The sequence below is a fragment of the Corythoichthys intestinalis genome, chromosome 12 (assembly GCF_030265065.1).
Source record: "Corythoichthys intestinalis isolate RoL2023-P3 chromosome 12, ASM3026506v1, whole genome shotgun sequence".
In the NCBI taxonomy this organism is placed as follows: Eukaryota; Metazoa; Chordata; class Actinopteri; order Syngnathiformes; family Syngnathidae; genus Corythoichthys; species Corythoichthys intestinalis.
Window position 1 is genome coordinate 45,665,045 of NC_080406.1, and position 26,495 is coordinate 45,691,539.

At 39.1% G+C, this 26,495-nt stretch overlaps 1 protein-coding gene across 2 annotated transcripts in view; it reads left to right on the forward strand.

Moving 5' to 3' along the window:
* The window catches only part of LOC130927418 (receptor-type tyrosine-protein phosphatase-like N), a 27,122-nt gene continuing 627 nt past the window's right edge, over window positions 1-26,495 (forward strand). The window contains exons 1-23 of one of the 2 annotated variants that reach the window (XM_057853231.1): window positions 1-289; window positions 1,988-2,038; window positions 5,434-5,544; window positions 5,673-5,778; window positions 5,950-6,076; window positions 6,318-6,507; window positions 8,468-8,617; window positions 8,735-8,863; window positions 8,966-9,000; window positions 9,228-9,490; window positions 12,782-12,868; window positions 12,959-13,038; window positions 13,201-13,265; window positions 17,374-17,589; window positions 19,388-19,600; window positions 19,696-19,843; window positions 19,952-20,025; window positions 21,548-21,625; window positions 22,001-22,120; window positions 22,462-22,628; window positions 24,288-24,341; window positions 24,612-24,676; window positions 26,346-26,419. In XM_057853231.1, coding sequence (XP_057709214.1) covers window positions 214-289; window positions 1,988-2,038; window positions 5,434-5,544; window positions 5,673-5,778; window positions 5,950-6,076; window positions 6,318-6,507; window positions 8,468-8,617; window positions 8,735-8,863; window positions 8,966-9,000; window positions 9,228-9,490; window positions 12,782-12,868; window positions 12,959-13,038; window positions 13,201-13,265; window positions 17,374-17,589; window positions 19,388-19,600; window positions 19,696-19,843; window positions 19,952-20,025; window positions 21,548-21,625; window positions 22,001-22,120; window positions 22,462-22,628; window positions 24,288-24,341; window positions 24,612-24,676; window positions 26,346-26,419 — 2,679 coding nt within the window. In that variant the 5' untranslated portion in view covers window positions 1-213. Of the gene's footprint in view, window positions 290-1,987; window positions 2,039-5,433; window positions 5,545-5,672; window positions 5,779-5,949; window positions 6,077-6,317; window positions 6,508-8,467; window positions 8,618-8,734; window positions 8,864-8,965; window positions 9,001-9,227; window positions 9,491-12,781; window positions 12,869-12,958; window positions 13,039-13,200; window positions 13,266-17,373; window positions 17,590-19,339; window positions 19,601-19,695; window positions 19,844-19,951; window positions 20,026-21,547; window positions 21,626-22,000; window positions 22,121-22,461; window positions 22,629-24,287; window positions 24,342-24,611; window positions 24,677-26,345; window positions 26,420-26,495 lie in introns of both variants that reach the window. The other variant, XM_057853230.1, reaches the window with a different exon arrangement.

A 26,495-nucleotide genomic window follows, 5' to 3' on the forward strand; every position in this document is an offset into this window, starting at 1 on the left:
AAGAGGGGTAAAAAAATAATAATAATAATAATAAAATAAATCTATATTTCCAACCGATTAGAGCTTCACACTACAACAGGCTGCCACAAGAGGGTCGTGCTCCATATGTGAGCCGTCCACACTGGCTCCACAGCCTTACTTTGTACACAATGGAGATTTGAAGGAGAGAAAACAGCAAATATTTTTTCTTCTGGCGTGAAATTTGAATGCACCATGCAGCATCCAAGGGCATGGCGCGCTGTGCTGCTCCTCACCATCATGTTTCACGCAGGGCAGTCGGAGAGATACGGTAAGATGATGGAGATGAGGGATGCATGGATTGATGTTCAAAGTCTGTATGCTTTGGTATACTTGAACAGCTGTCATCCTTTACTTTGACTTCCTTTATGAACACAGTGTTTCTGTCAAAATACGATTTTTCTTCATAAACATTTTTTTAAAAATTTAACAGTGGTTAATGATTTGCTCCAGAACAGGATGTGATAAGGAGTGCTTTTTGCATTTTCTGGTCATAGAGTTAACAGCCATATGTCCAGTACTTAACTGCCTCTGTGCACCTCTCGTATGCTCTCTCTGTTCTATTTGGTATTGTGTTTATTATTTGTTTGAATAAACTCTGTTTTATGATCATATCATCCACGACTGAATGTAAGACAGAAGAAGAGGTTTGCTGTCAATGAAGCTTTTATAAAGTCAAAGACATATATAAATAATACATAAATGTTATACATTGGGTTTATCTTGTGTAACTATATTAATTTAGGTTTATGATATTGCTTTGAATGTGAGATTGTTAAGAATCTATTCAATCGCTGCAGGATTCATTTACACAGTGAGTAAAGAAGTGTCATTTGTAATGATGTGGGATAAACAGCAACTCAACTGAAAACAAGCTGTATTGTATGTGTGGAGGAAATAATTGCCTAAGGAATAAATTGCTTGCATCCAATATACAGATAAATGTGGTAAAAATGGTAATAGAAATTTGTGTATGCAGTACTCTCGTTTTTCCTCAAATGTCTATTGTTTGGCTGGATTAGAACTGCACTGAATCATATGGAGTAGTTTCTAATATCCCGAATAATTTATTAATTGTCATGAAAGGGCCTTAATGCCTCACCTAAGCTGTTTTAAACTCACAATAAACTGTGTGTGATCATAACCTCATTGTTAAATCTTGTCAGTCAAAGCTGAGTAGAGATAATACCTTTGTAGGTGATTCATGATGTATCCACATTTAGTCAAACGCATGCTTGGCTTTGACTTAGATTTGATTTTGATTGTCTCTGACATACAAATGGACAGCAGAGGACTGCAAATCAGAAAGGCAGACAGAAAGAACCATGCATTAGTTGAAACGCTTGTGTCCTATCTACACACCTGCTCATTCACACAAAATGAAAGATATTTATTTCCCTTGAAACCCGAAGAAAAAAGTTGAAACATGAACGTAACATTGACAATTCCTAAGTTGCACACTTTATTCGATAACACATACAGTAGAACCAAATTACATTTATTTGTAGTCAGTTGGAAAAAATTGCAGTTTACATTAAACCTGCAGCAATTTCTTTTTAGATTGATTTTTGTATCCCAAGGGGTTTGAACGGTGGTGGAATGTTTGGCACATTTGCCTGACATTTCTGAGTTTCGGGGTGGAATGTTCTCTCTGTGCTTGTGTATGTGTCAATCCCAGCTGCTTCCTTCTATATTTTATTTATCTCATTAGAAAATATTTTTTAGGTTAATTGAAGTCTCTAAATGTCCCCCAGATGTAAATCTGAGTTCAAATGGTTGTTTATTATGTTTGTGTATGCCCTGGCTTGCAACCAGTCCAATGTTCCAACACTTATTATCCTGCGGGTTAGTGATATAGAAAATAGATGGATGCAAAGATGGCTGGATTTGGAAAAACTCAGGTGAATGTCAGACTGTTGAATTCACTAATTTTTACCTGTGGGTCTTGTTTGTTTTTACTCTGGATCAGGCTGCCTGTTTGAGAGAAAACTGTGCTTCAGGGATCAGTTTTGCTCCAATGGTAAGACACACACATTCACAAGCTCACACACAAACATTCGTAGCATTTATGACGAAGAAAACATCCGGTTTTTGCAATAAACATGACTTGTACGGCAAAATCATTTCAAATCAAATCAAGGATTTTGTTCCCTTTAGCATCCCCATGCGTCCATGTCCCACTGTTACCTTTCCACCTTCCTTTCACAAGCTTTCCCGAAGCCCCACCTCCCTACTCTGCTGTCTCCATAGCAACACTGACATCATGTCAGGGTCGACACCCCCACAGTTGTTGTGCTAATACAGTGATGAGTCACTGACACACGCTTACGCACTTCTCGGTGGAAATTGCACTTGCGCACATAGCTCAGCCATAGCACAGAATATAAAATATGCCTGCACATGCAGTCCAGCGGCAGATAGTACAGGTCGTATGTTTACTAACATCAGTAGCTGCCAACTTAGGTTTGGCAGAAGAAGCATCCACATTGATTCAACAGAAAATGGAACTATCTGATACACGTGACATTTCATTCATTTTTTTTTTTTTATTTTATTTTTTTTTTTTTGCATTAAGTTTGCAACAATACACATGGCCTATAATATGTCGAAAGAGAAAATACACTTGAGAGTCTGTATCTTTATTTGACTCTTTATCCCCAGAAACTGGCTCCTTAAAATTTCCATGGAAATAGATTTTGCAGCCAACTGTACTGTGTTTTCTGTCTGTTCGTTCCACAATCCTGAAAAAATAGAAATGAGGCAAAACCATGCAATATTATGCTTATTTTGTGGTTGAAATAATACACTTTGCACTATTTGATGTATAATTACAGGCTAAAAAAGCACATTAATCCCATTTAATCTCCTCATTGCAACAATTCACAGTGTCACCAAGGAAGGCGGGTTTGTGTCAAATTTAGAGGGTGTACCGAAAGACTGCAGTGACTCATCGTTGCGCCAGAAAAATATCCTCTCGCTTTTAGTCATTCTCTCACATTGCAATCTGAAAGTTAATTCTTTTTTCTTTATTTGTAAACATTTTATACACTATGTTTCATCAGTTTAGATTGACAGTTTTTCTCAGTTGCTTTAGTACATTTCTCTGCTCAGACTTGAAATACTCAAAACTACTCTCAATCCTTGCATCATTGTATCACTCGTGCACATCAAAAAAGCAGTTTCTCATTTTTTTGAGCCAGTTGCAGATGTTTTTGTGCATCCATGCACATGGTTTTGTACAATTCTCTGCTGTTTCCTACATTATCAGATGCATCTGTCATGATGGTCAAAATGGATTATCATGGGTATCTATGGAATAACCTCACCACCCACAACATTTAATCATTATTTCATTGCATAAATCTTTAAATGCAAAATAGATTAACGTGTTGTCAGAATATGTCAAAATGTCTGTGCTTATTTCTAAGCATTTTTGTTAATTATTTTACGTAACTTATTTTAACCTGCCAAAATTTGTGATAGTTTGGGACAATGTGAGTTTCCACCACTCCAACATAATCAGGGAATGGTTTGCAACCCACAACAGAGTGGTAATGGAGTTCCTCCCACCATACTCCCTATTCCTCAATCCCATAGAAGATTTTTTCTTCACATGGCGATGGCAAATGTATGATCGCATCAGATGACTCTTCTGGATGCCATGAATGCAGCATGCAGTGACATCACTGCAGAGGCTGGCCAAGGCATTCAAGAAGATTCTTTCCACGCTGTATAGCTAGAGAGGACATCAATACATACAACGTGCACTAAAAAGGTGTCAGTATCCACAGTGGGCGATAGCAAAAGGTGCAAGGCAGGTTAAAAACAAGAACAACACAGGGGGGAAACAAAAGACCAAAAAAACACAACACAGAGATATGGTGACGTTGCCATAAGTGAGAGGAGTCACAGAACGTATTCTAAAAGTCATGAAAAAGTACGACATAAACACACCGGTCATACCACACAAAACACTCTGCCAGATATTGGTCCATCCAAAGGACAAAATCCACTCAGAAAACAAATGTAACTCCATTTACAGTATGAAATTCCATGCAAATCATGCAATAAATCATATATCTGGGAGACAGGGAGGAGCTTTGTTACAAGAAAAATGGAACACAAGAAGGAATGTGAAAAGGAGACAACAATGAGACAAACAATAAAAGAACATGCACAACAGGAACATCACAAATCAGCCATCACCGATCACTGCAAAAGGGAAAACCACATCATAGACTGCGAAAAGGCCTGAGTCAACTGCACTGAAGACAACAAACATCAGCGTTGGATCAGGGAGGCCATTAAGATCCGCAAGCGGGGCCCGAGGACCATCAACATGGACAAAGGGGCGTCCATGCTCTCTTCTACCTGGACTGGCATCTCGGAAGAGTGGATGGTCAGCAGAGGGCGTGACTCACCTGTCAATCTGACAGGTGAGTCACGTCTTCATCCATCAGCTGATAAGAAGACGCGTCACACTAACAACGGTGACTCTCATGAAGGCGGAAGTGTCCGCCGAAACATGTCAGGTATTTAAACCACCATTAACTATTGTCTGAGATAAAAGAAAAATTCGACTAATACATAAGTGCATACAAAATGAACTCAATACAACTAGTAAAAGTTTACACTGAATTTTGTCCAGTCTCTTGCACTCAATCACCCACACACAAAGGTGTAACTTTTAACTATTATCAATACTAAACCATCTTCAGCATCAGAGCCTTCCACCAGAGTAACTATTATAGTGAGAGCATGACAAAGCACAATGAAACAACGACTTGTCATTCTGACAGCACTGACATGTTCATTGACACAGAAATTTAGTTTTGAGTGATAGACCAAGAATTTTGCACAAAAAATGGCTTTTGCAGGTAATCCATAAATCCATGTTGTTTTGCTACTTTTGCGACATATTTTGAGAAATGCACAAACTGTTTTGAGAATTCTGCTCTCAGAAACGTACTAAAGCAATTGAGAAAAACTTTAAAAGGGAAAATGTATCTTTGTAAAACACAACTAAAGATGATCTAGATATAGTCATGCTTTGCCCATGAGGTTGCAAGCCACTGACTTGAAGCCAGTAAATAGAAAATGTTCAAAATGACAATCAGTGACAGCAAGAGGCCAATGTTGAGGGTACTTTGGCAATCAGGATAAAGTGTGGGCTGTACTTCAATTGCATGAGTCACTGTTAAGTGCTACTGTGGTCATATGGGACAGAAAGGTAGCATCAGGAAAGCTCTGCATATTTTATACTCCATGTAAATAGAAGGCAGCATGTTGCAGAGATTGGGTGTTCACTTTTAATGAAAATGGACAAGACGATACTTTTACATAAAAGATGATACATGTTGGTGTTTTTTTTTACTACAATGTAAATTACAATAAATGTGCATGTGCGTTTACCAGATGGGCTCTTTGGTCAGTGTCACAGTTCGAAGCAGGACCGGGTCCAGTACCAAGTGACAGTTCCTGTACTGAAAAGAATGCAAGAAGTCCTTAAACAGCTCATGCTACAAGGCGAGTTTGAGTTGAGACAACTCAACATAAAATCACATATACACTGCACATATAAGGTATATATGGTGGGGTTTTTTTTAGATTACTGTACTTTACACTCTGTCTGTACTCGTTATGCATACATATAGGTCTTTCCTGGCAGGATGACCTCACCCAGTATATTTTATCTAAGGAACTGAAGAGAGTTCCTCATGTCACCCAGTCATCCAAACCAAATTCTTCTTCATATTCTCCGTAAGTACTCTCTAGCTGCAGTCATGTTTACGGATAAAGATCAAAAGTCAAGAGGGGTGTCTGATCAATCCCGTAAATCCTCCGTCTGCAGTTTAACTCCCCTTGCACTTTATCTGTAATCTACCATTCCTTGTTCCATCCTAATCCTTTTGTTTCGGGCTCGGATGTAAGGTCCAAACAGCACATCTCCAAGTCAGGATCTGCAGCACCTGCCGGCAACTACGTGGACTACGCTGATCCTGCTCAGTCACCAATATCGATGCAGGCAGCCTACTTCAACCCTTACACATACCAGCAGGTTAGACTCACACAGTCCACCATACATGTCTTCATTTCATAGCTACTTAAAAGTAAAAAAAAAAAAAATTCAAAATCCTTGAAAAATAATACAAACATTTAACAAACTGATAATGTTGCAGTGTGCATGTCGGACCACCGAGCAGCATTTGGCACTCAATCTATGTAGCAAATACTTTTGCTTAAATTAACCTTTAATTGTAAGAACGTAAACAAACTAGCAGTCCTCTCCCCGATCCCAGCACAGGCACCAAGATGAAGCAGAAAGCGGACTCATTGGAGGAGGAGGCTACGCCCGTCCTTCCGTGTGGTCGAAGGCAAATCAGAGAGAGCGAGAACGGGACAGGCAGCTCCTCCAGCAGGCATTGTCCACGTATTTGGCATCTGCACCATCTTATCGCCATCGTGGGCCAGCATCCTTGGCTTCTGCAAGTAAAGACATTACTGATATTAGCTCTTTCAGTGGCACTGACAATGATAGAGATCCAAAAATGTGGTTCTTTTCATCCTTCTGCGGTGAATTTAAGTGAGTTTGTCACTAGTAAACTTTCATTCCATTTGAACAGAGAGGGCTGGGAGTGAATGACCTGCTATCATTTGGTACAACCCTCCCAGTTCAAATGGATTGGATGTCTAGCAATGTCAATGGCAACCGATGAGTTATACCGTAATTTTCAGACTATAAGCCCGCACCTTACTATAAGCAGCAACCTATTAAATTTGACACGAAAACGGCATTTGATCATAGATAAGCCCCCCCAGACTATAAGCTGCAGCTTTTCTCACTGTATTATGGGATATTTACACCAAAACATATTAACCGGTAACACTTTATTTAACAGTGGTGTCATAACACTGTCATAGGACGGTCTTAATTATGACATGATATTGCCATGAGCATTAACGAATGCTTACTGCCAAAAGTTGTCGGAAGATACTTAAGGACTTCTGTCATCAGCATTCATTAATGCCCATGGCAGTGTCATGTCATAATTATGACGGTCTTATGACAGTCTTATGATGCCGCTGTCAAATAAAGTGTTACCTATTTACCCAAATCATAGACTTCATAATATATTGACAGGACACAGGGCGCTGGGCCAATTGATTGGGGGCCTGTCTCCGTCAAAGCTGACCAAGTGGAAACACAGACAAAGAGATTTTTGTGTTGAAAATTCTTCTGAATAAATTCTTAAATCCCTGAATTCTTTATAGATATGGACGTGAAACAGTCTCGATTCTTGGTTAAAAGCAAAAAAAAACAAAAAACGGGCAGTTAGCATTTATTTTACGTAAATACTAGTATGTCGAATGTGCTGCTAGTCTTTAAACCACTGTGGCACCGCCTTATCACCACAAAGACCTTTTTACGTTGAAAATTCTTGTGAATAAATGCTTAGATCCCTGACTTCTTTATAGATATGTATGTAAAACAGTCTCGATTCTTGGTTAAAACCAAAAAAAAAAAAAAAACAGGCAGTTAGCATTTATTTTGCGTAAATATGTCGAATGTGCTGCTAGTCTTTAAGCCACTGTTGCGCCGCCATATCACCACAAAGACATTTTTAAGTTGAAAATTCTTGTGGATAAATGCTTAAATCCCTGAATTTTTTATAGATATGGACGTAAAACAGTCTCGATTCTTGGTTAAAAGCAAAAAAAAAAAAAAAAAACCAGCAGGCAGTTAGAATTTATTTTACGTAAATATGTCAAATATGCTGCTAGTCTTTAAGCCACTGTGGTGCCGCCTTATCACCACAAAGAGCTTTTTACGTTGAAATTGCTTGTGAATAGATGCTTAAATCCCTGAATTCTTTATAGATATGGACGTAAAACAGTCTCGATTCTTGGTTAAAAGCAAAAAAAAAAAAAAAAAAAAAAACGGGCAGTTAGCATTTATTTTACGTAAATATTGCTAATTATGACGCCAATGCCGTAGCAGTTAATTTCTCCCATTGATTTTTTTCACGTTTCAAAATGCATACATGCTACTAAAAATATAATAATTACCTTGAATCCTCGAACAAATCACTCCTGAGACAATCCTTCCTGTTTGTATGAGATACAGCTTTCGTATTTTTTCAACCTAAATCCAGCGTTGGATCGCTGCATGTGTTTGAGAATAACTGAGATCAACTTCGACCGACTGAAGCGGAGTGTGGAACGACCCCCTACTTGAAGGCGTGGCGCAGTGACTGGGGAATGTGTCCCGTCAATATCATGATGAAGTCCATGCCCAAATAAATCAACAAATAGGCTGCACTGGACAATAAGCCGCAGGATTCAAAATGAGGGAAAACAGTAACGGTTTATAGTCTGAAAATTACGGTAGATAGAAATATTGTGACGGACCTATATTGGAATTTGTTTTTTTATAATAATGTATTCTCAGGCCTGCCTTACTATGATGACTTGCAAATGGAGATACCAGTAGACTATGCAGAGGATTACACCCTGGAGGAGAGACTTGGATCTACTAACAGGCAACCGCCGCTCCAAAATAAATTCTCTCAAGTTGCCAGGACTCCGTCAGGAAACAATGGTGAGGGAAAAACAGAAATGCTAAGATCTTTATACATTTCTATTACAAAACCTAGAACAGTTATTTGCCATTGAAATTGTGTTGTTCTTTCTAAAAGTATGCTCTATATTCTGTTAGATGGCTTGCTTCAGAAAATGTCAGGGGTCTTACAAAGGTATGGAGTTGAGCCTAAAGAACTCAGCCAGGAGCAGCTCTATAAACTAGCCCTCATACTGCAGCTTTTGCAGGCCCAAGACAAGACACAAGGTATACAAACTGGTTTACCATCCTCTTGATGCATGAAACTTGAGTTGAATGTACTTTGTTGCTTTCATTTTTTGTTTGTTTGTGTCTATCTTTTCACCTTAGATCCCGATGAGAAGGACCTCGTCACTCTAAAGGAGGTATGTAAACATCTATTTAATGTAGGGATTTTCGTTAAATTAGTTTCTGGTTACCCAGAGATGGTTAAGTTGACTCGGTTTTGAGACTTGATGTCTAAAATGCGAGAATTGATATAGAACTGAGACTTACAGAATAGATTATTCACTTTGACTGGGTGCAAAATCCTCATTTCTATAGCTATAGTTTGTCCAATTGCAGTCTCAACCTGTCTTTTTTTTCTTAATAGATGCAACTGTTAAAAACAGACAGCATGTCAAGGAAACCAGAGAAGCTTGTTTCTGTCCCCATTGCACCTGATGCCCCTCAGGCCCCCCTACCAGTGTCAGCTGTAACCATGCCTACAACAAAGAGCATAGGGCCCCCTCTGTCTGCCTCTCACACACCATTGGTTGTTCCTGAAGAAGGGGCAGGTTTGAAGGGGGAGGGAATTCCACAGGTTGAGGCTGTAGGGGATAAGGAAGAGTATGGCTACATTGTCACCAACCACAGGTCAGTATTACATCCTAAATCACCATGTTTTGTAGTGCTTCATAACTTCACTCTGAGTACCGCCTCAAAAATACTCCTAAAATGATGTAATAGGTCTAAGTATTCATTAAAAACAAAGCTTTCGTATCAATATTTAGCCACTGGAACACTATGTATGATTTGAACATTGCGATGCACCAACGCTAACGGTGGCAGGATAGGCCAGGTGTTGATAATTTTGCAAGTATGCATCAGCATCCCATTAGTTTAAATATCATGTTTTATTTTTTCTTTTATCATGTATACCATATTACTGTGGTGGTATGGGGAATTTACTGTGCATGTACTTTTTGGGGGGGATTTTCTTCTACTTCTATCGCCATAATAATTTTTTCTAAGTTATCAACACATAGAAATGATGATAAATTATGAACATTCAATGTTTTTTTTCTGCTCAGTTTAGGGTTGCTTAATCAAGCAAAAAATTCAGCTATGTCTTGCCAAAAATGCATGTACTGTATCTTAAAACTATTAATTCTTTGTATCTTAACCCCTTCAGACCTAAGCATGCTGCTGAAGAACATGACGCGTACGCATCTCTAAACCAATAAATACATGGAATTTAGTTGCTATTGCCACTTTTGGGAGATAATTGGATTAAACTTTACCCATTGAAATCAAATCATGACTTTTGGCACACCCTCACTGCTATTTTTGGCTCTTTAAAAATGGCTGACCAAACGCAACTTCAAAAAGGGCAAAGTAAAGTGCTCATTTCTCATTAAAAACACATTAACATAAAAAATAACCAATAAAAACATGAAATATCCCCGACCAAAAAATTGCACTTTGTTATGGTGTTTGAGTCAAAATCAGCGCAGATTTCTTTTTTTTTTTTTTTTTTGCCCAGCAGAAAAATGCAGTTCTGAAGGGGTTAAAACGTAATTCTTTGAGAGGAAAAAAAATATTCTGGCGGTAAGGCTCGAAGGCGAGCGTCTGGTGTGCGGGCCTGTATCCGTGGGGCCTGGTCGGGCACAACCCGAAAAGGCAACATGGGTCCCCCATCCTATCGACTCACCACCTGTGGGAGGGGCCAGAGGGTCGGGTACGTAGGGAGTTGGGCAGCGGTCAAAAGCGGGGCCTTGGCGTCGGCAGTCCGACACCCAGCTACAAAAGGTAACACTTGGGACATGGCGAAGCTCTCTATTTACCAGTCAAACTACAGTCATGTGAAAAAATAAGGACACCCCATTAAATACTCAGTTCTTTATTAAAAAATGTTCACATATCAGTATCTGATCTTGTTTGTCTATATCTCTGGAAAAGAAAGTGATTTAATTGCAGGTAAACAACAAAAATTAACATTGTTTCACTCATTAAACCAAATATATCAACAAAAATGCATATTCTAACTGAGGAAAAAAGTTAGGACACCTTATCACCTAATAGATAGTGTTACCCCCTTTTACCCTTGTAACTTCAGGGAAACTATTTTTGTAGCCATCTACCAGTCTTTGACATCGGTCTGAAGAAAGTTTGCCTCACTCCTCAACGCAGAGTTTCAACAGGGACTGACGAAGTGAGAGAGAACACCATGGTGAGATCAAAGGAGCTTGCTGAGGCCTTCAGAAAGAAGATTGTAGACGCTTATGAGTCTGGTAACAGATTTCAAAAGACCTCAAGAGAATATAAAATCAGCCATTCCACTGTCTGGAAAATAGTCTACAAGTGGAGGACATTCAAAACAACTGCCAATGTGCCCAGGTCTGGCCGTCCAAGCAAGTTCACCCCAAGAGGAAACCGCAAGATGCTAAAAGAAGTCTCCAAAAATCCTACAATGTTATCACAGGACCTACAGCAGGCTCTTGCTACTGTTGAAGTGAAAGTGAATGCCTTTACAATCAGACTTCACAAGTTTAACCCTAACGGGAGGTGTGCAACCTTTGCTCTCCAAGAAGACCATGAGGGCCAGGCTGAAGTTTGCCATAGTGAATGTAGACAAGGACCAGGACTTCTGGAATAATGTTATTTGGACAGATGAATCTAAAATTGAATTATTTGGACAGAGAACAGAGGACATATTTGGCGTAAACCCAATATAGCATTCCAGAAAAAAAAAACTCATACCATTTGTGAAGCATGGAGGTGGAAGTGTCATGGTTTGGGGAAACTTTGCTGCAGAAGGACCTGGCCAGCTCACCATCATAGAATCCACCATGAATGCTATCGTGTATCAGAGGGTGCTTGAGGAACATGTGAGACCATCTGTGAAAAAATTAAAACTGAAGTGAAACTGGACCCTGCAACATGAGAATAACCCAAAATATAACAGTAAATCCACCAAGGGCTGGCTGAAATGGAGAGTCCTGGAATCGCTGAGTCAAAGCCCAGAATTTATTCCTATTTGGGATGCTGTGATGTGACTTGAAATGGGCTGTACATGCAAGAAACCCCTTAAACATCTCACAGCTGAAAGTATTCTGCGTTGAGGAGTGGGGCAAACTTTCTTCAGATTGATGTCAAAGACTGGTAGATGGCTACAAAAAGCACCTCACTGAGGTTATTTCAGCCAATGGGTGTAACACTAGCTATTAGGTGGAAGGGTGTCCTAACTTTTACTTCAGTTAGAGTATGCATTTTTGTTGACATATTTGGTCTAATCAGTAAAACAATGTTAATTTTTGTTGTTTACCTGCAATTAAATCACTTTCTTTTCCAGAGATAAAGAAAAACAAGATCAGACATTGATTTGTGAACATTTCTTAATAAAGAATTGGAATATTTAATGGGGTGTCATAATTTTTTAACTTGACTGTACGTTCCTACCTTTACCTACGGTCACGAACTATGGGTCGTGACCGAAAGAACAAGATCTTGGATACAAGCGGCCGGAATAAGTTTCAGGGCGTCCGGGCTCTCCCTTAGAGATAGAGTAAAAAGCTTGGTCATCCGGCAGGGACTCAGGGTTGAGCTGCTAATCTCTGCGTTAAGAGAAGCTATCTGAGGTGGCTCGGGCATCTGGTTCGGATGCCTCCTGCACCCTCCCTGGAGAGGTGTTTCGGGCATGTCCCACTAGCGGGAAGCCCCGGGGACTACCTAGGACACGTTGGAGTGACTAGGTCTCTTGGTTGTCTTGGGAACATCAGAATAGCTGGTTGAAGTGGCTGGGGAGAGTGAAGTCTGAGCTTCCTTGCTGAAGCTGCTGCCCCCGCGACCCAACCCTAGATTAAGCGGCAGATAGTGGATGGATGGATGGATGGAAAAAAATATCTGATTATACAAATTAGTGTAAAAAAAAATTCTCCCTCTCAGCTCTCTGAGTTTGTATGATGGGGTGAAGCTTCTGGAACTACTGGCTGAGAAAATACATTTGACAACCAGCAGCTTCATCAATCTAAGGTATGCCCGGTTGGAGTTTATTTCTTGGTAAATCCATACAATGATCTATTTTAACAGTTTGTGTGTACACATGTGTTTTTGTGCAACCAGTGTGGTAGGACCAGCACTGACGTTTCGTATCCGCCAGAATGAGCTCAATATGACAGCTGCAGAGGTGGCGGCCAAAGCTGGTGAGACTGAGAAAACAAATATATTTTCCTGGCCGGAAAACAAATATACACACTTTGTACCCACGCATTTTGTTTTTTCTCACATTCAAATAGAATCTCACAATGCTGTCTTTTTTTCCTGTTACGTTCAACACTGACACACTTGTTTGTTTCTAACTCTAGTGTCTGAAAAGAACTATTTGGAGTCCGAGACAAGCCTGAAGATTTTACAGACTGGTGTGGGAGAGGTAAAGAAAATACATGTAGAGAATGCACATACGCAATCTAATTACACCTTAGAAGTTGAAAATTAATCAAGCATATTCAACCACCGAAATAACATAAACAACCACAATAATATACCAGTCTATGAAAATACAACTGTGGGGCAAATAAGTATTTAGTCAACCGCTAATTGTGCAAGTTCTCCCACTTGAAAAGAGAGGCCTGTAATTGTTAACATGGGTAAACCTCAACCATGAGAGACAGAATGTGGAAAAAAAATAGAAAATCACATTGTTTGATTTTTAAAGAATTTATTTGCAAATCATGGTGGAAAATAAGTATTTGGTCAATACCAAAAGTTCATCTCAATACTTTGTTATGTACCCTTTGTTGGCAATAACGGAGGCCAAACGTTTCCTGTAACTCTTCACAAGCTTTTCACAAACTGTTGCTGGTATTTGGCCCATTCCTCCATGCAGATCTCCTCTAGGGCAGTGATGTTTTGTGGCTGTCGTTGGGCAACACGGACTTTCAACTCCCTCCACAGATTTTCTATGGGGTTGAGATCTGGAGACTGGCTAGGCAACTCCAGGACCTTGAAATGCTTCTTGCGAAGCCAGTCCTTTGTTGCCCTGGCTGTGTGTTTTGGATCATTGTCATGCTGAAAGACCCAGCCACATCTCATCTTCAATGCCCTTGCTGATGGAAGGAGATTTTCACTCAAAATCTCTCGATACATGGCCCCATTCATTCTTTCCTTTACACAGATCAGTCGTCCTGGTCCCTTTGCAGAAAAACAGCCCCAAAGCATGATGTTTCCACCCCCATGCTTTACAGTGGGCATGGTGTTCTTCGGATGCAATTCAGTATTCTTTCCCATCCAAATACGAGAACCTGTGTTTCTACCAAAAAGTTCTATTTTGGTTTCATCTGACCATAACACATTCTCCCAGTCCTCTTCTGGATCATCCAAATGCTCTCTAGCAAACCGTAGACGGGCCTGGACGTGTACTGGCTTCAGCAGGGGACACATTTGGCAGTGCAGGATTTGAGTCCCTGGCGGCGCATTGTGTTACTGATAGTAGCCTTTGTTACTGTGGTCTCAGCTGTCTGTAGGTCATTCACTAGGTCCCCCCGTGTGGTTCTGGGATTTTTGCTCACCGTTCTTGTTATCATTTTGACGCCATGGGGTGAGATCTTGCATGGAGCCCCAGATCGAGGGAGATTATCAGTGGTCTTGTATGTCTTCCATTTTCTAATAATTGCTCCCACAGTTGATTTCTTTACACCAAGCATTTTATCTATTGCAAATTCAGTCTTCCCAGCCCGGTGCAGGTCTACAATTTTGTCTCTGGTGTCCTTCGACAGCTCTTTGGTCTTGGCCATAGTGGAGTTTGGAGTGTGACTGATTGAGGATTTTGGACAGGTGTCTTTTATACCGATAATGAGTTAAAACAGGTGCTATTAATACAGGTAACAAGTGGAGCCTCGTTAGACCTGTTAGAAGAAGTTAGACCTCTTTGACAGCCAGAAATCTTGCTTGTTTGTAGGTGACCAAATACTTATTTTCTACTCTAATTTGGAAATAAATTCTTTTAAAAATAAACAATGTGATTTTCTGTTTTTTTTCCACATTCTGTCTCTCATGGTTGAGGTTTACCCATGTTGACAATTACAGGCCTCTCTAATCTTTTCAAGTCGGAGAACTTGCACAATTGGTGGTTGACTAAATACTTATTTGCCCCACTGTATACTTTGATGATGTAAATACCTCTCTTGTTATGTCACTTAAAGCCAAGCTAAGTGTATCATGTGTTTGCATGACTAGATTTGAATCAGGGCCATTCCTGACCAATTTGGTGTCCTAGGCAAAATATTTATTGCCCCCCCCCCCCCCCCCATTTTCACCACATATATTTAAACACTCACATTGAAAAAGCGCGTTATCTCTTTTCAATTTATTATATAAAAAAAGACAACGAACAAGTGCAGAAATTAAAAGAAAAATGCTGTAATAACTATTCAAAAGCACCAATGAAAACACTTCAAAAACAAATGCATCAAATAAATTACAATTGTTATTACAAAATGATTAACACCCACCCACACAAACCTATATAAAGACACACAGAACACTTTAAAATTCAACTTTTTTTTTCACCTTGATTTATAACCTTTTCTTCACTGATGCGAAAGCATCATTGCACTTTCATATGACAGTTGTTTTGGAAGGTCCACTTCTTTCCTGGACTTGGGCTTGGTGCTGATGTGGAGAAGTTTGCTACAAAAGATGGCCCAGGATGTACAGAGGTAGAAAGAAAATATTTCAGAAGAGCATCTACAAAGAGAAGAAAGTGGAATGTTACATTATATTAGTCAAATAGTTGTTGATTGTGAAACCAGCATGACATAACCATAATAGCGCCTAAATTCTTGCAGCCTACTGTACCTGTCTATTGGATGCTGCCACTATCTTTGATGGGCGTAGTTAAAAGAAAATAAATTCTTGAAGCACGGAAACTACACAGGACTATTCAATAATAATGAAGTAAATAATATATGATAGCAAAAAAATTAATAAATTGCCGTTTTAATGAATTAATGACACATTTAATAACAAATGTTTGCATTTAAATCCATGGCACTATTAGTCCCCAATACCACAGAACTTTGAAATTATTAATTCCATATTTAATAGTGTATTTATTTAATTAACCTTGGCACTTTTAGGCAAGGCAAATTTATTTGAAAAGCACAATTTAACACAAGGTAAAAGTGGTTCACATCACATGAAAATAAGCAAGACAATTTTAGTCTCCGATACACTTTGTCCAAATTTCTCTAAAATTGGAGGGGGAGTAAATTTAACTGAAACTAATCCACAGCTGGCTGAATACTGAAAATAATTTTAAAACAACAGCCTGGCTAGTAATACAGTATAATTTTGCTTTAGTACTAAGTCATATAAGCTCTATGTAAATAACCGCTAGCTTGCAGTTGCGCTAAGTCTACATGCTTATCCTGGTGCTGTGTCACCAGTAGGTAGATGGCAATGTAGGGTAAAGCGCTTTGAGTACCTTGAGAGGTAGAAAAGCGCTATACAAGTATAACACCATTTACCATTAACCAGTTATGCTTTTGAAAAAAATCATCACAACAAACCTGTTTTTCTTCACGTCTTTGCTGTCTTCTTTCTTTTTCTTCTGACCCGACGTGCTTTTGTCTTTTCATGAATTTGACTTGTCACCATAACGTCGCTCAGTTGCGGAGGCTAAAAATAGCACCTTGAGGTAGCTCACTGGTCTGCTGGGTGGTGAGACTAGGGTCCGTGGTGAAATTATAGCATCACAGGAAAAATTGAAACGGGCAGAAGGCACACTAGAAAAATGATTTCATTATTATTTAAAGACTTATTATGAACGGTTTTGTTGTTCTTTTGTTTTATTGTTTTGTATAATTTTTTGAATACTGCTTTCATCAAATATTATTTGAATATTTTTCTTGACGCCTTTTTGGATGCTGGTGCGCCCTTAGGCGGTTGCTTAAATTGCCTTATGGGCGGCAAGGGTCTGATTTGAATGCCTTATTTGTAATTAAGAAATGCTCTACATTTTTCTGGTCATCTAAATCTCTTCATTACCTACTGTGCATGTGTCTGAATGCCCTAAGTGAATGAGTGACAACATGATTAGAGCACCAATTCACTTGTTACCATGGTGCTTTGTTTCCTCTCCCCCACTACGGCGCCCATATCCCAGGTGCTATGACAACAGGTGTCATTAACCTATTCCCCTGCTCGCACAGAATGCCTGCATGAGTCATCACCAGTGTTTTTTTTTTCCTTAATAATGGACTAACAACAAAAAAGCCATTATAATATGAATAGCTGGTTAGCTTCCAATACAGCGTGTGGGTGGTAGTGAAGTTATCACATCTACTGTACATACAGAATGCTTTAATTTTGATCTACAGTATAGGTAGAAATTATATCTTAGATTAATGTCAGTCACTACAATGTCATCAGACATCACAAACAAAGTACATTTGAGACTGTCTACATGTAAATGAACACTTGAAGATCACGAAAAGCCTATATCATTCTTTGTGTTTTGTTTTGTTTTTTTTTTCCAGAGGACAAACACGCAGGGTTTCCCTCAATTAGCCAGGGCTTCGGCTTCCCAGAGCTCCAGTGGGACGGTCATCACGCTAGTTTCCATGGCAGTGGTAGGAGGAGTGTTGATACTGGCTGTGGTCATCGCTTCCCTCAAGCACTATGCTCACCAAGTGGCCAATGGTAAACTTGGTCTCGGGCCGGAGGGAGGGGCCGAAACACACTTCGATTATCAGGTAAGCTGACAGCGTTTTGCTTCATTTACCTTGTGACACTCATTCACACAATTCTTTTTTTTTCTTTCTCTTTTTTACATTTTTCTTTTACAACATTTTGGGAATCTGTAGCATCATGGACTTAAAGTGCCTGCGAAAGCATAAAAAAATATTAAATAGCATTATTAGGTGAATTAAAATCATATTTGGAGACAATTCGACTATATGCAACAATTTGGCAAAGCGCAGATGACAAGAAATTAGTCTTTTAATCCGCCGTTTAGCCCCTGCCTGTCATTGTAACACTCTAGCGTCCCCAGCTGGAGGATGACGTCGGCAGGGTCATAATTTCATCTGATTTAGAATTCAGCCCATTGAGGGAGATTTATTCAGAATGAGGAAAATGCGAGAGCAGCAAAATATCATTTCCATCTGTCTACGCCAATATTTTTACAGGATATTCTTTTGATCTAAGTATTTTTTCCCCAATTGCTAAATAAATTGTATGGTCATGACAAAAAAGTCTTGTGCTAAATGATATATGAAATATTAAAAATTCATTTATTCAGTACAACATGTTAAAATTACTCCATAATGGTCAAAACTGTCGATTTCTTGCACCTCCCGAACGATATTTTATGCCACCGGAGTTTGTCCGGCTTTTGTCGTTTCCCTGCCCCAACTTCGGAGAGCGTAAAGAAACCAGGAGGCGTGACAGCTAGCCGACATAACCCGAACCGAGTGGCGTTTCCAAGTCTTATTCTCGCCTTCCGAAGTGAAAAATCACACAAAACTACCCCGGATTATGTCACACGGCAGCGGGGTTGTCGGCAAACCCCCACCCACCCCGGCGGTGAGCAAGAGGGGCCCGAAAGTCTGGACGATATGGGGAGCCGCACAATCATAAGCCGAGTATAGCGCTCCCCTAGCGGGCACGGAAGAGGACCGAGGGGGGTGTGCGACAAACTGCCGGTCGCCGGCCGAGTGGCATTCTCGGTGGACAAGGAGCATTGTTAGCCACAAAATGCAAGCCAACGTAATAAAACGTGTGCCATGATACCAGTATTTGACATAATACAAAACACGATGTTTACTCACTTCCTCGTAGGTCCAATAGTCCCACGATTGTCGGACTTGCTTTGGCCAATCTCGGTGTGAACGGGAACTTTTTGAAACCAAAAAAGGCTCACACGCCTCTCCCTGGTGCAGCAACAAAACCCTGCAGCACATTTGGCTGGCGTGATGCGAAAAATAAACGAACTAATGAGGAAAATTTAGCTGAATCCACAGTCCATCTGCATGCTATAAAGCAATGCTGTATTGTGAGATGCTGACCCGGGTGACGTCACATTCGCATTCATCCTCAACCCGAGAATGGAGCCGGAAGTCATGGCGCGGGATTCAAAAAATTGAATAAATAAAACGATGGCTTACACACACATCCAAGCGGTCCATTTCATCCAGGAGCATAAAATACCGCATGAAATATGAAATAAACATGCTTTTTGCTGTCATAGGCACTTTAAGTATTGTCTCACAATACATCAATCCTTATTTGCAGTGTTTTTCCAATCAAACCAAATTATGTGCACTGTACACCAAATACTGTAAATGAGCTCATTTGAATTTACTGTGTAGCACAGTAGATTATTTCTAAAATCCATATGTGCAATACCAGTTGAACATTGCACCGTTGGATGAACAAGAAGCTACGGTTTATAGAGTTTTGTATCAATTTTCAACGGCTCCCTTGTCTCTATTGCACGTTCAGGAGCTATGTCGACAGCACATGGCGTCCAAATCATCTCTGTGCCGCCAGGACTGCGTGGGTGCAGCAGGGGGTGGTGTAGCAGGTTCTGCCACAAGTGCCAGTGGGCGACGGGGAACGGACACATCACGCGTGAGCAGCGTTTCCTCCCAATTCAGCGATGGCCCACAGCACAGCCCTTCCTCCACCCATAGCTCTACTCCATCCTGGAGTGAGGAGCCTGCCCAGTCAAATATGGACATCTCCACGGGTCACCTTATTCTGGTACGTGAACACAATCAGAGGCGAGTGCTCCTCCGTGTCATTTCCAGCTGTGAAAATCTAAGAGAAGGTGTTTATGTCTTGTATATCTGTGTCAGGCCTATATGGAGGACCACCTTCGTAACAAGGACCGCCTGCAGAAGGAGTGGGAAGCGCTGTGCTCCTACCAAGCTGACCCCTGTTCAGTGGCTGCAGCTCAAACTCCCAGCAATATGGCCAAAAACAGACAAGCTGAATCGCTTCCATGTCAGTTCATCCATATCACATAAGTGTCCCAATTGGGTTTATTTATCAGCTGTCCTCTACATTTTTTTTAATGCAATCTTGATACGGTTTGCTTTCTTTTCTACGCAGATGATCACTCACGTGTGAAGCTGAAAAGGGAGCTGAACCACAGAAAACAGGATTACATAAATGCCAGTTTTATTGTAAGTCTTCTTTTAACATAACAATTGTATTAAAACTATCCACTCTCTTTGGAACTGTTACCTTTCTTGGTTGTGACTCTTGGAGTGACATTTGGAAGACACAGACTGCTCAGGATCACTTTTAACATGAGGCGCTTATTGCCACGAACACAACACGTCTGGCTGCCTCAGACGTCGCCACTAGGGTTGCCAACTCCCTGAAAAAAAAAAATTGGGAGCACCTCATTTGTAGAGTCGCCCAGCCTGATAACCGTCAAACTTTAATGATTTTTTTTTTTTTTTAATGTGAATTTTTTTTTTTTTTTTTTTTTTATTATAATATTAAGATAATTGAACTCAAAACTGAATTAATCAGGTACATGTTTGAGTTATATAAGCACATGGAAAAACAATTATCAGCAATGTATTTTTAATACAAAATATATTACAAATAATATATTACAAATAAATAGATATATATAATAAATATATTACAATTAAATCTGTCCTGTTAAATTTAAAATTATATAATTTAACCCTCAAGGTTCTGAGCCTTTATGTTTTTCTGTGTGTGTGTTTTGGCTGTTATTTTTTGTTTGTTTGTCTTTTTTTAATACTTTTTCAAGAAAAAAAGTGCAGTCAAACTCTCAGGGCAAGGTTTTTTTTTTTTTTTTTATAATATTTGTGCATTCAAAGTCCCCTCAACAATCACATTTGCGCTAATAACCACTCCAAATGAATTTGACAGAACACAAAAATATAATACAATTAGTGAAAATAAAGTACACGGAGAAGAACAAGAAAACAAATTATCATCATTTTGTACATGCTGTTTACTCTCGCTTCACTCAAACCTCTTATCTCCCACACTCTTATGTTGTCCAGGGCCATGATGCTGTCTTCTGTTAGCGACAGTACCTCGACCAATGAGATGAGGGGGATTTCGTATTGTCATTGTTCCGTCAGCTTATTGGTCAAAAAGCAGGAGAGGCGGGGGAATGCGTTTCCCTGCATATTCCTGTGAAGCACCGTACCAGTATCCGTCGTTCTATAAATAAGACACTATTTTCGAGTTTGATAATAATAAGGGACAAAGCGCATCCCTTGAAAGCTCAGTAAGGGACACGTACTTTTGTTTCTGAATACCGGACGCTTCCATTTTTCAAGGGACAGTTGGCAACCCTAGTTGCCACACACACATTCATTCCAGCGCTCACTTCACTATCTCCCCCTCCACGCATGCGCACATAAACATGCCGATTCCAAAGTGGCACTCGCAATAGTATTGTATATGATTTGCAGTACTATACATTAGCAGGTTGTGAGTTGTTGAATATTTCCTTCCTTACATCCTTTTTCAAACTTTGCTTATATAGTCACAAACACATTGCATGTGACTACTGCATAAAAATTAGCTTAAGTACTTAATATTCTGTAGAAGTCATTTTTAATAATAAAGTATCAATGAGAATACTCTCATGTGGGAATCTGATAAATGATAAAGTGCACTAAGTCTTCCTTCTTTTTCTATTTCAACCAATAGTTTGATCACGACCCTCGCCAGCCAGCGTATATCGCCACTCAGGGACCTCTGCCTCAAACCGTGGCAGATTTTTGGCAGGTTAGTGCATAATTTTATGCAGTAAACATCACACGCTGCTTTGTATATACAGTACATACAAGCCTGTGTAATGCTTAATGTGAACATTCAAGTTTAGTTAAGTAGTTTTGGTTTATTAATTTTTTTCATATTTAAGTGCTGTATTAATGTTTAAACGAGCAAAAATGTTACAGCGGTTAACAATAATATTAAAAAATACTCTACGGGTCAAATGTTTCTCTCTATTGTGTTCTTTAATTTTAATACTTTAACCTACAATATTGTAAAGTTGAAGAATTAATTGATAATTTTTGGAACCACTAATCTAGATGTGTATAAACTTACTGTGCTATTGCGCACATAATCATTCATATGTATGTTCTCACTACACTTCAGATGGTTTGGGAGAACGGCTGCACGGTGATTGTGATGATGTCTGCTCTGGCGGAAGATGGACAGAAACAGAGTGAGAGATACTGGCCTGATGAGGGTTCATCCCTCTACCACATCTATGAAGTAAGATTTTGTTTTGTACTGTCAAGAATTTCAGTACATTTAAAAATTATTAAACAAAAACATGATGTTCTCCTGGGTAAATATTATGGCAGTGACTATCTCGTTATAACAATACAAACTTCAGTACAATTAAGCGATGACTTTCTAAGAGGAAGGTCTGTTTTTGCTGTTGGAGGCCTTTTTTTTTTTCTTTTTTTTTTTTTTAATTTACAGTAATAGCAAGAGATTTTTTCTTTTTTTTTTTTAAATTTACAGTAATAGCAAGAGAAGGGTAGTAAATACAGTAAAAGGTTTTAGTTTAAATTTTGCTTACCATTTTCCTTTTCTACCCACGTATATAGGTGAACCTGGTGTCAGAGCATATCTGGTGCAAGGACTTCCTGGTGCGTAGCTTCTACCTGAAGAATGTCCAAACACAAGAGACAAGAACCCTAACGCAGTTTCATCTACTGAGCTGGCCAGCTGATGGGATCCCCACCTCTACACGGCCCTTGCTTGACTTCCGCAGGTGTGAGAGCACACAGACACGAATGTCCTTGTCCTGATTTGACTGTCCAGGAGAAGAATTTAATTATTTCAGTTTAGTCATTTAGTTTTCACGTTTTATTTCAATACGGTCATTTTGACTTACTGTATCTCGTCATATTTGTTTTTCTCACCATCAATTCAATCTGCATAGAACTGTTTCCTCAGTGTCATCACATCCAAGAGCGTAGGTTTGCATAGGGACGGTAAGGACACAACACCAGCAACTTTTCAGGATGCTCAAATTGTCCCCACAAACTTTTAACCCTTCAATGCCAGCAATATGAAGCAATTATCAGAGAATCACAACATTTGAAAAATATGGTCTTAATGAAACCTTTTCTTCAAATTTGTAAAAATAAAATAATAATAATAATAATATAATAATGGGTAATAAGTGCTCCAATTTCTATGATCCTTGCTAAATCCTGTTTTTTTTTCTCATGGAACCTGCAGATGCATGAGTTGACTTGCATCCATTATTTTATTATTTTTTTGTTTTGAGGAAAGATATTTCTACATTCTGAATTGGTCTCAAAATCATGAAAGTGTAACAAATGTGATTCATTTGGCAAGAAATGGTTAAGCAACCTATTTGCGTTATATAATGAGTTCAGTTATATAGGTCATTTTTTAGATTGTCTTTCCATATGTTGCAAGGATAGAATTGACCCTATCATAATTAAATTAATTGATTTTATGATGTTCATACTTAATTGACCCTATCATAATTAGATTAATTGATTTTATGATGTTCATACTTACATATACCCTTTTTCACTTGTTGAATGTGCCGGTCCATTTTTTCCCCCTCAAACGAACGCGTGATTGGCTGATGATGGTTTATTTAAAATACATTTATTTTCTATATTATGAAAACAATATTTTTATATGCAGCCTATGCAGACGTTTTTACAATACACATGAAAGTTATTATAAGTAAATACATATTTATTTCGTATTGATCATTTAGCCTATCAATTGATTAGGTCCATATTTGTGTGAAATGATGCCCTGGGCCCTCTTCACCCAATCTGTTTGGTCTTATTAATGTACCATCACCAGCAAAAAAGTGTACATGAATGTTACGCTGTTATATCATCCCTACCAATATTGAGACCAAACCTATGCCCTTGATCACATCTATCCCTTTTTGCAACTTCCCATTTTGTGTTGAGTCAATTCACCGCTCCTTCTCTCTCTCTCCCTCTGTCCCAGTGCACATCTACTTAGGTTTGTACTCGAACATCTCCCAGTGTCATTTTTGCGGTTTGCAGCTAGTACTCTGGCTCCAGTTGCATAGTCACAAAAATGAGCATTGGCAGGTGTGACTGGCTACTGCAGGAGGGACAGTGAATCTGGGGCTTCCTACCATTTTAGCACCTCCGCCATCTCACATACCTCATCATGTCATTCTTGATTACATCATTCATTCCATTCTTTATTCTAATTGCTTTTAATTACACCACGAACCACAAGTAACTGGACTACATAATCCTATTTTTGCGGTCATTAATCCCCTTTTCAAAACATGTCACTATTTTACAATTCATCATGTGAAAGAGGTCAGTAATGCACTCCTGTTGTGTCCGTCTTTTGCTCCATTTTTTTTCTCCTATTCCCTCTCTTTGATGTTTTTCAGGAAGGTGAATAAATGCTACAGAGGTCGCTCCTGTCCAATTATTGTTCACTGCAGGTAAAAACTAATAATGTTGGACCCCTTCCTCAAAAACCTGAGTTATAGAAACACCAAATCAAAATAAAAAATATCAAAGAATCTACTGTACTTGATTTTGGACAACTGTGATTGCTGTTGTTAGTCACTTTCTGACACCTAACGCACATTGTTAGCTACCAAATATAACTTATGGATGTAATATAGGACATATTAATTTATGCAGTACAGTACATTGGGGAAAAAAAAAAAGAACTCTGACCTTTTTCTTTTGCAATGCAACGACCACAGTGATGGGACTGGCAGGACCGGAACATACATCCTCATTGACATGGTGCTGAACCGCATGGCCAAAGGTGACTCTGCTCTAGTTCAACCACACCTTCACTCATAAGCATATATTTTTAAAGTTGCATACAGAGTAGATCGAGAGAACTAGTAAAGAAAAAATTTAGTTTAAAATGGCAACTGTTAGACTATATTTCTGAAACATAGTTAAAAATACTTTAGTATTTTCAAATAAATGTTATATTGATAGTTTGAGAAATAAATGTTTAATTTCTTTTACCACCAAGTTTCATATGAACTATATACATTAAATAAACATAAAATGGGCAAATGCACTTCTCTCCAGCCCAAAATTATTTATACACCGGTCAGTTGTCAGAGTGACTTTACATATATCTTACTATCATGGTGAACTGATATCTCACCTGAGAAATGGCACACATACAGTCATGTAAAAAAATAATTAGGACACCCCATGAAATATTCAGTTCTCTATTAAGAAATGTTAACATATCAATGTCTTATCTTATCTTTTCTGTATCTCTGGAAAAGAAAGTGATATAATTGAAGGTAAACAACAAAATTAACATTGTTTTACTCATTAAACCAAATTTATCAAGAATAATGAATATTCTGAGGAAAAGGTTAGAACACACTACCACCTAATGCGAGCCCTTTGGCTGACATAACATCATTGAGCTTTTGTAGCCATCTACAAGTCTTTGACATTGGTCTGAAGAAAGTTTGCCCTACTCAACACAGAATACTGTCAGCTATGAGATGTTTGAGGGGTTTCTTGCATGTAAAGCCAGTTTCAGGTCACCCCACAGCATCTTAATGGGATTAAGATCTGGGCTTTGACTCGGCCATTCCAGGACTCTCCATTTCTTCCTTTTCAGCCAGCCCTTGGTTGATTTACTTGTATGTTTTGGGTCATCGTCATGTTGCAGGGTCCAGTTTCGCTTCAGCTTTTATTTTTTCACACATGATCTCACACATTCCTCAAGCACCCTCTGATACACGATAGAATTCATGGTGGATTCTATGATAGTGAGCTGGTCAGGTCCTGCTGTAGCAAAGCATCCCCAAACTATGACACTTCCACCTCCATGCTTCACAGTTGGTATGAGGTTCTTTTCCTGGAATGCTGTATTGGGTTTACGCCAAACATGTTCTCGGTTCTGGTGTCCAAATATTTCAATTTTAGATTCACCTGTCCAAAGAACATTATTCCAGATGTCCCGGTCTTTGTCTACATTCACTCTGGCAAACTGTCTGGCAAACAGTCTGGCCTTCATTTTCTTATTGAAGAGCAATGGCTTCCTCCTTGCACACTTCAAATTAAAACTTGTGAAGTCTCTTTCTGATTGTATAGGCATGCACATTCACATCAACAGTAGCAAGAGCCTGCTGTAGGTCCCGTGATGACATTTTAGGTTTTTTGGAGACTTCTTTTATCATCTTGCGGTCGGCTCTTGGAGTGAAATTGCTTAAACGGCCCAGATTGTTTAAATTGATATTAAATATCCATATGACCAAATATGTTAGAAAACACACAGGCTTCCATAGGGTGTCCCAATTTTTTCACATGACAGTATGTGTTAAACAATAAACATTAGTTTTTCCCTCTAAATCAATGTTTCATGAACAAAAAGTACAAGAACATGGACTGTTTAGTCCCAGCTTCCTGTCATTGTATTATTTTTAAGCAACAATGACAAACCTATCCTGTTTTAGGAGTCAAGGAAATTGACATTGCTGCGACACTGGAACACATCAGAGATCAGAGACCTGGCTTAGTCAGCACCAAGGTATCGTTTGTTATTTACAGTATATGCAAATAAATGATCTGTACTTGTTTCCTGTTTTTCTCCTCAAACCTCTTAT